Source organism: Loxodonta africana, chromosome 4 (genome assembly GCF_030014295.1).
Source record: "Loxodonta africana isolate mLoxAfr1 chromosome 4, mLoxAfr1.hap2, whole genome shotgun sequence".
Classification (NCBI taxonomy): Eukaryota; Metazoa; Chordata; class Mammalia; order Proboscidea; family Elephantidae; genus Loxodonta; species Loxodonta africana.
The window spans coordinates 73,116,355-73,127,687 of NC_087345.1; the positions used below are offsets into that span (position 1 = coordinate 73,116,355).

At 44.0% G+C, this 11,333-nt stretch overlaps 1 protein-coding gene across 2 annotated transcripts in view; it reads right to left on the reverse strand.

Annotated features, from left to right (window-relative positions):
• Positions 1 to 9,353, reverse strand: part of SRGAP1 (SLIT-ROBO Rho GTPase activating protein 1) — a 334,899-nt gene extending 325,546 nt beyond the window's left edge. Inside the window, exon 1 of one of the 2 annotated variants that reach the window (XM_010598491.3) lies at positions 9,011 to 9,353. In XM_010598491.3, the coding sequence (XP_010596793.1) occupies positions 9,011 to 9,077 (67 nt within the window). In that variant the 5' untranslated portion in view covers positions 9,078 to 9,353. The remainder of the gene's footprint in view (positions 1 to 9,010) is intronic. The other variant, XM_003405175.4, reaches the window with a different exon arrangement.
• Between the last annotated feature and the right edge of the window lie 1,980 nt (positions 9,354 to 11,333).

The window sequence follows — 11,333 nt, forward strand, 5'->3', positions numbered from 1 at the left end:
AACATACACAAAAGTAAACAGTATAATGAAACCCATTACCCCACAATTAGCAATCTTATTTTATCTGTATTCTTACCTACTGCCTTCCTCCCCCCAAATTATTCTGAAGCAAATCTTCAGTCATCATAATTTCATCCATAAATATTTCAACATGAAATTTTTCAAAGGATTTTCAATACCTGCCAAGATACCATTATTCCAATTTTAAAAATTAACTTTAATTCTTCGATGCCATTTAAAAATCCAGTAAGTGTTCAAATGGCTCTGTATTCTTGATGTATAAATACATCATACATTAAAACTATTAAAAAAAAAACTATAGAACATTGTAAAGATATAAAGAAAACAAAGGAGTCGTTAACACTAAATTCAGAATTATTGTCGAGGGGTGGGGGCAAAGGGAGATTCAGTAGGAAAGATACTGGCAATATTGTTATTTTTTAACCTGTATGGTTGGCATTCAGATGTTTATTTTATCATATTCTTCAAATTGTAAATAATTATTTCCTGTACCCAGTTGCATGCATATTTGACCAAAAAAAAAGGGAGGCTAATCTCCAAAGCTCTCCCCAACACACACACATACACACACCCTGATGGCTGAATTAAGAGCAGGAAAAAAAGCAAGGTATATTAAACTGGAAGCAAAAAAGAAGTTTGGAGCTGTCCTACGGACAAACCTGATCATCAGAGGCAAAGCTTTGCTTGGATTTACCTCACCCTGCTCTGCTCCTCAAAGAGTATGGAGGTGAAAGTGAGATTCTTACATAAAGCCAGAAATCCTACCAACAGCTAGGTATATGATGGTCCAAAAAAAAAAAAAAAAGGAAGTATAATCTATACCGAAAACCCTGGTGGGTAGTGAATAAGTGCTACGGCTACTAACCAAAAGGTCGGCAGTTCAAATCCATCAGGCACTATGAGTTGGAATCTACTTGATGGCAATGCATTTGGTTTTTGTTTTTTTACCAAGCAAGAAAAATAAATGGAAATTTTCCCTCCATGTGTCATAGCTTAATATGTGCATGTAAAGCTCAAGATATCCATGCAAAACAGCTACAACAGGAACTGGCACCCAGTGAACAGCTGCAGTGCCATTAATTGCTTTTGTGTGTGGCCTTTCTAGCCATGGTCTTGGAACTCCCACCCAGGTGACTGGGCAAGAGGGTAACTGTGGACCACCAAGGGGACTGGCCAGTTTTGCCTTAAAAGAGGGCCAATTCCAGAGCACAGAGGAAGAGCCCACCGCCACCAAGGAAGGTGAGACCATCAGGAGAGACCCGGCAGCAGGAGCCATCATGGCGGGCTTCATCGCCCCTGGAGAGTGAAAGCTGAGTCCCTTTGGGCAGACTGAGGGCCAGGGAAAGGTGTGCCTGGGAGCACAGCTGAAAAGAGGCTGTCCTGATAGAAGAACTGTATCTTGAGTGTTCCTGAGCCTGAATTGTAACTGTTTAATAAACCCCATACTTGTGAATATAGTTTGTCAGTTCTGTGTGGCCATTGCAATGAATTATCGAACCCAGTAGAGAGTGCTATGGGAGGGATGGTTTGTGTCGGAATTGGTAAAGATGTCGGAGAGTGGAGGCACGTCTGACGCCAGCCTCGTAGTAATCAGCTTTGGGCTGTTGATCTCGGTTCTCCTTCCCCATTGTGGGGTTGAAGGAGGTCAGACACCGCCCCCATGCTGTTTTTATAACAGTCAACAGCTGTTAGCTGCTGTTATGATTATTTTAAATTATTTTCATAGTCTCTTTTTTCATTATAAAATATTTCTGCATAAATGTTCTTCAAAAACCATTGTTAATGACTGCATAACATTTCATGTATACAAGTTAGTTAACCATTCCCCAGTGGAATTTAAACACTCCCCACAGTTGGCCATTTACTTTGTTTCTAGCTTGGTGACTTTCTAAAGAAGTTGAATACTACTTAAATTCAACCTAATTTTACTTAATTGGACATCCTGGATAATTCTGAATAATGATCATGTTAATTTATACTATAAATTATACTATAAAATTTACTGTATTCATTTAATAAATGTTTAATGAAGCCCTGTTCTAGGTTGTGTGGGAGGTACACTGACAATGATTTCTAATGATTTCCAGTATCAAAGACCTTCTTAGTGAAACAGAAGCAAATGAGCAAGTTATAAGTGAATTTTTCATTCCTACTATTGATTTAAAAGGAAAATATTTTTCTCAAGACAATGAAATTAAATTAGTGACTTTATCTGATGTTATATAAAAATCTTTTTCACTCACAAGTAAATGAACTCCGCTGACTGGACTAGAGTTTGTTTTTTAATGGACTTCATTTTTTTTTTAAGAACAGTTTTAGGTTTACTGAAAAATTGTGCAGGAAGTACAGAGTTTCCATATACTACCCCCCTCTGCCTGAAGACAATTCTTCTATTATTAACATTTTGCTTTTGTGTGGTACATGTGTTACAACTGGTGAACCACTACTGTTACATTATTGTTAGCTAAAGTCCATAGATTGCACTAGGGTTTACTGTGTTGTACAGTTCTAGGGGCTTTGACAAACACATAATGTCATGAGTCTACCATTGCGGTATCATACACAATAGTTGCACTGCCTTAAAAACGCCCAGTGCTGCTCCTGTTCATCCCTCCTCTGACTCTTCTCTAAACCCCTGGCAACCACTCATCTTTTTACTGTCTATAGTTTTGCCTTTCCCAGACTGTAACACAGCTGGAATCATAATGTAGCTTTTCTCAGCCTGGTTTCTTCCTGTTGGTGATACGCATTTAAGGTTCTTCCGTATCTTTTCGTAGCTCATTTCTATTTGAACTTCAGTTTTCAGGTAAATTTTCATTTTCCATACTAGCATCAATGAACAGAGGTAAAGAAAATTTAAAACAAGAGTTGTAAGCAAATACATGGCAGTCCGGGCCCAGCAAATGTGCTTTTAGGGTAGGTTACCTACACTTGGATAAAAAAAGTCACAAAATAAAACCAGCATGAAACTCACTCCATTCTAAAAATACATGGTATTTTCTCAGGATGATTCAAGATTCACCTACTTTGGAATCTACTCAGGTAGCAAAATTGGTGATTATGTGTTTGAATTTCAAAAAACTTAATCTAAGTTAGATTGTAACAAGAAGCAGTTGAGATGTAAAGAAAACCAAACTCAACAGATAATAGCAGTGACAAACATTTATTGACCATTTACTATGTGCCAAGCCTGATAAACGCTTTCAATTAATCACCTGACTTAACTCTCACAATAACGCTGAGATCAGTACTATTATTGCCTCCATTTTACAGATGAAGAAATTGGCTTTTAGAGAAGTCATACATCTAGTGAGTGACAAAACTGGACAGCTAACACCAAAGTTCCTGCTCTTAAACACTCTGGTTCTGTTTCTTCTCATTCTGAGATATCAACAGGAGAGCACATACATACTGTCAATAATCCAGAAAATAACTCTAGACCAAAAAAAATCGAATTATCCAACTTTTGACTTCAAGCATAAAACTGCAAAATAAAAGGCATACCATGTACTCGCTTTTAACTCATAGGTGTCTAAATTAAGAGTGAAAATAGGCAGCATAAATGAAGTCAGAAAAGAGTATGGTCAATCCACAAACTCTGAAACTGGAAACAGAGCTGAGAATGTCTGGCTCTAAAACTGGCCAATGCAGTCAGCAGCCCAGAAGTAAGCAAACCAATCTACATCGTAGGATTTGAGACTTACCATCCTGTATTATACTCCAACCCTCACTGTGTTTCAGAAGGACATGCTTTGGTCAAAAAGTTCTCCAAAACTGCACCTAACTTGAGTATATTTTTTAAGTTTGTGAGACTAATCAGGTTTTCTGGGCAACTTAAGAAGGCTTGTGGCAGCAGCTTCAATTAGTTTCACCAAAACATCAAGCAACTTCCACTTGTAGATATTCATCCTATTGTTTTTCTTGATCTTAAAGGGCACCATATGAAACTGCCCCTGGGCGTTGTGTTTCTTGAAATGATCTTAGATGAATGAACATTAAATGTAAACACAGGTTCCATATTAGTTTTACTTTTCCCTCGGGCACGATGTGGGGTCATATCAAACTGAACTGGCATCTCCTCGTGTTCCATCTGCTTAAAAAATGTACTATTTGTATTTCAGGTGGCACAGCAGTCAAAGAACAACAGATTCTCTTGGCACTTTCTGTACATATTGCATGCAGATGAGTTTATGGCTATTCCTATGAATATACTGAAGATAAACAGCTGTCAATTCTTTGCAACTACCAACTAGATAGCATACATTATTAAAAACAAACACAGCCCTTATCTATGAGTTCCACCTCACAAAATGTGTCCTGTGTGTGTGTGTGTGTGTGTGTGTGTGTGGGTCCCATATGTACAGTTCCACAATATTTTTGCTACAGAATACAAAACTTACATAGATCAATAAAATGCAGAGATAATCCTAAAACCTTCTGTTAGCCATTTGTTTCAATCTCCTCCACTGCTGAGCTTTTTTGCTAGACATGTGAACAAGTAGCAGTCAAGTGGTTTGAGTTTTGTACCAGTTCAAGCTTACTTTTTAATGGTCCACACAAACAAGAGTTTTATTTCTCTCGATTCTAAGTCTTTGGAAAGTTGACCGACGTGCATGAAATGGTCAGTGTCTACTCTCCTAGTTAACACACTCCTTTTAAAATGTTGCGTGAGGTCTTTTTATCCCTGATTTAAACCTATTCATTCTTTAACTACTTGTATAATTCCCAATTCTCCCCCCTTACAATTCTGTGCTGTACTTCTCTGTGAACGTGGTTTTGATTACTACTTTTCTGTATTCTCTATTGCATTACCTGTTAATTCCCTGAGCTCAGTTCATAGTGGTTTTTAATTCACTATGAAAAAAGCAAAAGCAAAAATGACTCCCCATGTAGTATAGTGAATTACTTAATATGGCCCTTTTAACCATTCATGGTTTTATAATGATTGGGTTGGACTATGCAGATAAGGTGCTTACAGCCTACCAAGAGGATTGGACAGCCTGTTAATAATGCAAATAAGATACATGGAACACTTGTTGGGATTGGATCATGCAAATAAAGTGCATAGAACCCAAACAAGGGGATTGGTCAGTTTTACTATCCCACTAGGCTTAAAAAGAGAGCCAGGGGGTCTCACTACCACCAAGAAAGAAGAACTATGAGCGGAACGCATCTTTTGGACCCAGGATCCCTGTGTGAGAATGTTCTAGACCCAGGAGACAGTGAAAAAGACCTGTAACACTAGAGATGGTGTGAAGCAGCAGCAGAGAAACAGCAACAGCAGGCCCAGGAGACCAACGTGAGACAGCACAGTAGGCTCCCTGGCCCAAGGAGCAAGGTGGCTACAGTGGATGTGCCAACCCATGACCCATTGAGTGAAACAGCTGTGTGCCTTCAGACAGGAGGCTTGCTGGTGGAGTGGGGTGCCTCCAGGCACTTGTCAGCAGGGTGAAAGAGCTTTGTAGCGCTTGCTCAAGCAGGGCAAACGTTAGGCTGAGGGTCAAGAAAGGAGGCCTCTACTGAGGGGGCCAAAAGCGGCCTGACCTCAAAGGACTGAGGGGAGCCCTGCATGGCCAAGAGAAGCTGAGAAAGGTGTCCTGCACTGAAGAAGGGAAACTTTGCCTACATGCTTCCTGATCCTGATTCTGAGTTGTAACCTGTTACTTCCCTAACAAATCCCATAACTGTGAATATGGTCTGTGAGTTCTGTGTGGCTACTACAATAAATTATCAGACCAAGGAGAGAAGTGTAGAGAGTGCCGCAAGTGGGATGGCCGGTGTTAAAATCAGTAAAAAGGTTAGAGGGTTAGGGTATGTTTGACTTCCGCCCCATATGGATCAGCCTTGGGCTGATGTTGCTGATAATTCCCCCTTTGTGAAGTTAGACAAAGAGGTCAGACGCTCCCATGCCATTTTTACACCACCCAAAACAGGACAGTCAAGAAGAAAAAGGTTGAAATTTTTAAAAAGTACTTGGTATGAACTGACATGGCATTTTCAAATTATCTTCACAGATCATTAGGGTTGAGAGAATCCAAATTCTTCATTTTATAGGTAAGAAATTCAAAACCCAGGGACAGGCTCGGTGACTTTCCCAACAGGATACATCTAACTAGATGCATTAATGGTCTTACACATAAAATTATACACTATCACCTCGGATGGTTCTTTTTCAGAGTTGAGAATAGCTCCATGAAGGCCATTCCCAAAGCCTGTCCAGCCAGCCACAGTGGCAAAATCTACATCTGGGATTTTAAATCAAAATATTACCTCAGAAATTCTGTGTTTCAATGCAACTGTTATCAGGGAAATGAGTGAAAGCAGGAAATGGTAATACTATAAAGTATTGGGTCCTAAGTCAAAAGGTAAAAAAATATTATATAGTCCAAACAACTCTTGAAATCACCCACTCAGTTCAGTCACAGAGTCCAATACACATGACTTTGTTCATTGGGAAGGCGTCCCTGAGTAGTGCAAACAGTTAAAGGCTTGGCTGCATTGGAGTCCACCCAGAGGTACCCTGGAAGAAAGGCCTGATGAGCTACTTTTGAAAGCTCAGCCTTGAAACCCCTATGGAGCGCTGTTCTCTGGCACACATGGAGTCACCATGAGTTGGCGTCAACCCCATGGCAACTGATTTGGTTTTTACTCACTGGGAACAGACCTATGGCTCTCTTAATGAGGAACAGGCCACAGTTTCTTTGTTTATCATCAGATGAAGCAGTTGTAAGGAATTTAAAGGGTAGGTTGTTCCAAAAACACATACCTTTAAACACCAAGCTAGTACTCTGTAGGAATAAAACGATGACTTTTGGAAAAGCCCTCAGGAAACCAAACGCGTTAGAAAGCCAGAGTCCCGTCTCCCATGTTATCCTGACAATGGGCCTCCCACTGCGTAGGACAATTGGCCTTATGCACTACTTAACTGCCGTTTCTTTCCCACTCTCTTCTTGATTTTGCCTAGAAGTACAAATGAATTTGTGCCATGCAACATGTGTAAGACACCATTCCACTATACCACCCTATTCCCATATTTGCCTGTGGACGTAATTATCTGGGTTAGACACAGGATAGGGAAGTTTCGCTGGGGAAGGTAGACAAAGTTGGGACTCAAACCCTAAAGAGGAGGGCAGGTCTGGTAGAGTGAAGAGTCACAGAGCAGCCTGAGGGCTCCTGGGTAAGTGTAAAGGGGTGGGGATAAGGGAATAGGGTGAAGGCCACTTTCTGTGAGACAAAAATAAGTTCCAAAAATAATTTTAACCTTGTTCACAATGTTTTCTTGGATTGGACTTGCTAGACACATTTTAACCATTGCAATACATTCCATTTTATTGATTCTTAATGTGGAAGGCTTATAAAGTCTCCAGCATACAACCACAGAATTCATACTCTGGATGAAATTTATCAAGAAAATACTTTTCAAATAAGGACTTGATCGTGGACAAATGACCTTAGAGCAGAGATAACTAGATCAGCACTTGCAAGTGCATTGTGCCAGTCAACAATCCAGGGAGCAGGAAAATAGACCATCACCGCTTTAAGACAAGCCACAAAGAACCATGTGAGAAAACCGCACCGAGAAATGGTGACTGTGAACAAGAGACCCATCTTAGGAAGAAATTCTAAAAGAAAGGTTACCTTTATTATAAAGTTTCCCTGCCTCAAAGGAAATAATTATTTCGCTGCTAATATAACTTCCCTATTAATATAACCAGTTCTTGTAAGTATAAATTATCTTAAATCCAGGCAGATACAAATCTGTTTTCTGAACAATGTTCAGGTTAACTCCAGTATCAGGATCACCCTAAAGAAAACGTAAGTCCACGAGCTAGCACATTGTGATCACCGGTGGCCATGATGAGTGGTCCACACTCACACTCAGTGATACGGCATTCCCCTACCAGGTCCCCTCTCAGGACTCCAGGCATTTTCACAACTTGACCTCACAAAAGAACACCCAGGCTGCACCTGCCTTTCCCAAGGCAAGTACAGTAATGCCTTTCTCAGGGGCCCTTTCATAAGGTTGTATACATACAAACACAGGTGTCTGCGCAGCAATCTTTGTGAACTTTGCATTGAATGCCCCAAAGAACAGAAGCCACCTGCACACTCCACTCATTGTCTCAATCAGGAAAGGTACCCCAGAGAGACCACAAGAGGAAAAAAAAACCATCAAACATACATATTTATTAAACATTTCAGCAGCAGCACAAAAGACTTGTACTGGAGAAAAATATATATTTTAAACCACAAGACATAGGAAATAAAAATGCTTAATCTTAATTAAATTTCCTTCATTACTTGAAAATGTAAATGGATTAAAACTACTAATCAAATATTCAAACCTTCATTTTACATGCAAGTGGTTTCCAGCAAACGATAAAGCAGTATTCCCGTGTGTAAAAGATGGCATTGAATTCTGGCCCAATATAAAGGAGGAGTCGGATTCCACTGGTAGCTGCTCGGTGTAATTGCCCGGCTTTCAACGAGATTTTTTTTTTTTTTTAAAGGGGGCTTACCCCAAATAAATTAATAGTGAACTGTGTAAACGTTTGGAATAGCCGTCGCTCAATGAATCTCTAGACCATCCGGGGTCTAGACTTTATGCTGTGACAATGGTATCATTTAGAAGAATAAGACGGTAATAATGAGCATAACTGGGCAGAAACCACCGCCAAGCCCCTGCCTGCCTCCGCACGTTAGTTGCCCAGCTGAAGGTGGTTAATTAAGTTAAAGCCAGTTCTCCCCCGACCTGAAGTGCGGACTGGCAGTCTGGGAACGCCACCCGGTTTACAAGCTCCCGGTGGGTTTTCCGGGACTAAGATTGTACGGGGACTGGCTTGGACAAAGCCCCGGGTGGCTCGGCCAGGCGCTACGGCTGTCCTTCGCCACCTTCTCCCAACGCAGGCTCCAAGTTAGAAATGCAACTCCACGAACACAATGACAAGACGGCACACAAAAGGAGCAAGGCAGCCGCTCCCATCCTTACCTTTGACTTGACTTTCATACTCAGCTATGATTTCTTTGTCCTTTTTGAATCTGCTCGGAGTGGACATTATCCAGCTGTTTCGGGCTTGCTTTCAATGGGCAAGTTCTGTTCAATGGTCACAAACCAGACTCCTTGGAGAGGCAAAGAGTTGTACTCCCACACGCCAGGAACCCGGCAGCAACAGCGGCAGGAGGTAAAGGACAAGAAGGAGGAGGAAAAAAGGAGCGAGCCGAAGACTAAATTAACCCGGGCGCTGGCACCATCTCCTCGGAACTGAGCTGAGAGGTGACCCGAGAGGCCGGGCGCGCAGGCAAACTCCAGCGAGCGAGTGGCGGGGGGCGTCTCCCTGCCCACCCCACCCAGAGCCGGGCCACTTCCTCTACCACCGCTGGGCAGACGCCGGGCTCGCGCCGGCGCCCCGCACCATTGTTACAGACCCGCACCAGGCGCCCGGGGCAGAGCAGGCTATTGAGGGCGGGCACTGGGGAACGCGCCCACCTCGGGCGCAGGGGACCCTCCTTTCTTGTCTGCAGCCACCGGTTCCGGCGCTCACGGGTCCCGCCCGGACTGGGGATGCTGCTATCTCGGCCGCCGCTCCTCCGCCTGTCAACAGTGCTGCTACGGGCGGGCAAAAGGAGTCGCAATTTTACTGCAAGTCCTTGCTGCTGGCCGGGAGGGCGGCTGCCGCGATGTTCGAACGCACCCTGGGCGCAGCCCTGGCGGAGGTCAGGTCTCCGAGCCCGCGCCGCGAGGGGTTTGTGCTTCCTTCCCCACCGTGCGCCGAGGCTGCCTCCTTCCTCTCGTCTCCTTTTCCGCTGCTGCCCCCAGGAGGCCGCCGGTAACATGCACGTGCACCAGGGAGAGCCGCGCCCCCGGCGACTGCAAAGTTCTCGGCGCGCACACGGCCCGCGGCTCCCGGCGCCCAGCGAGCGACCTGCCGGCTGCGGCGGCCTCGGCGGCTGCGCGGGGCCCAATAAGACGGGGCAGGGCTCAAAGGAGAAGACGCGCTCCGGCCGGTGCCCTTCTCCGCCCTCGCCTCCGCCCCCGCTCGGTGAGGAAGCGCCAGGCTCGTCCGGGAAGATGGATGCCTCTTGTGGCCAACCGCAGCCGGCCTTGCGGACGGAGCCCGGGAGACCGTGGGCGGCGCCCCTCGCGTTCCCTCTGCTGGGGCTCATCTCCGCGCGCCAACCGGGATCTCGGCTGGGGCAGCAGCTGGAATACCTTCTCCGGACCAGGGAGCGGTCTTTGGCCGGAGGGTGGGGTCTCTGGGTGGGGCTCTTTTCAGAATCCAGCGGGAAGTCCAGAATTGAAGGTCTCGATGACTGAAAGGAATGTGACTCCAAGATGCTGGAGGGCAGTGAGAAAACAGGACTGAATCGTGAACGGCCTGGCTATTAAAATCAAGGAAGGCGAGCGAAGTTCTTCAGTCAAGGTGGAGAAGAGTGACCAGTCTTCAACAGTCTGTTTTCCCCACCCTACAAGTAGCCCTGGTAACGCGGTGGTTAAAAGCTTGGCTGCTGACCAAAAGGTCGGTGGTTCGAATCCACCAGTAGGTCCTTGGAAATCTTATGGGGCAGCTCTACCTGCCCTATAGGTTCGCTATGAGTCAGAATCGACTCGACAGCAATGGTTTTTGTTTGTTTTAGAAGTAGCTTGGGGAGCGAGGATGGCGGAAAGGCACAGTGTGGGAACAGGTCACACTTGAGGAAGATGTGTGACAGACACTTTCACACATGAGGCCTTTCCTGGCTCCTTTCAAATCACTTCTCAAATATTATGGGCCTGGTTAGTGATATGATGTGTCCAAAGACTGTCCAATACCAGAATGTTTTCCTTGCAGGATCCAGAGTGTGGGAACTTTAAGACTTTGATCACTTACTCCGTATCTAGTGACTGATAACTTTTCAAGTTATTACTGCGGGCCAAACACAAGCTGGGAGCTAGGGAGTCGAAGATTAGGACCCTACCCTAAAGGATTTCACAGTCTAAAAAAAGAACCCCAAAACCAAACCCGTTGACATCAAGTCGACTCTGACTCATAGTGACCCCATAGGATAGAGTAGAACTGCCCCACAGGATTTTCAGGGTTGTAATCCTAAAGCCCACTGCTACATCTTTATCTTTGGAGACACTAAAAAGGTTCAAACTACCAACCTTTTGGTTAGCAGCTGAGCGCTTAATCACTGTGCCACCAGGGCTCCTTTTCACAGTCTATTGTAGTATAAATAAACAATTGCAGTAATGCTGTAAGAGAAATACTCTCAGCTTTGGGAGCCCTGAGGAAGGAAAAATAACCACATGAGAGATTTGGGTAGTAAGGCTT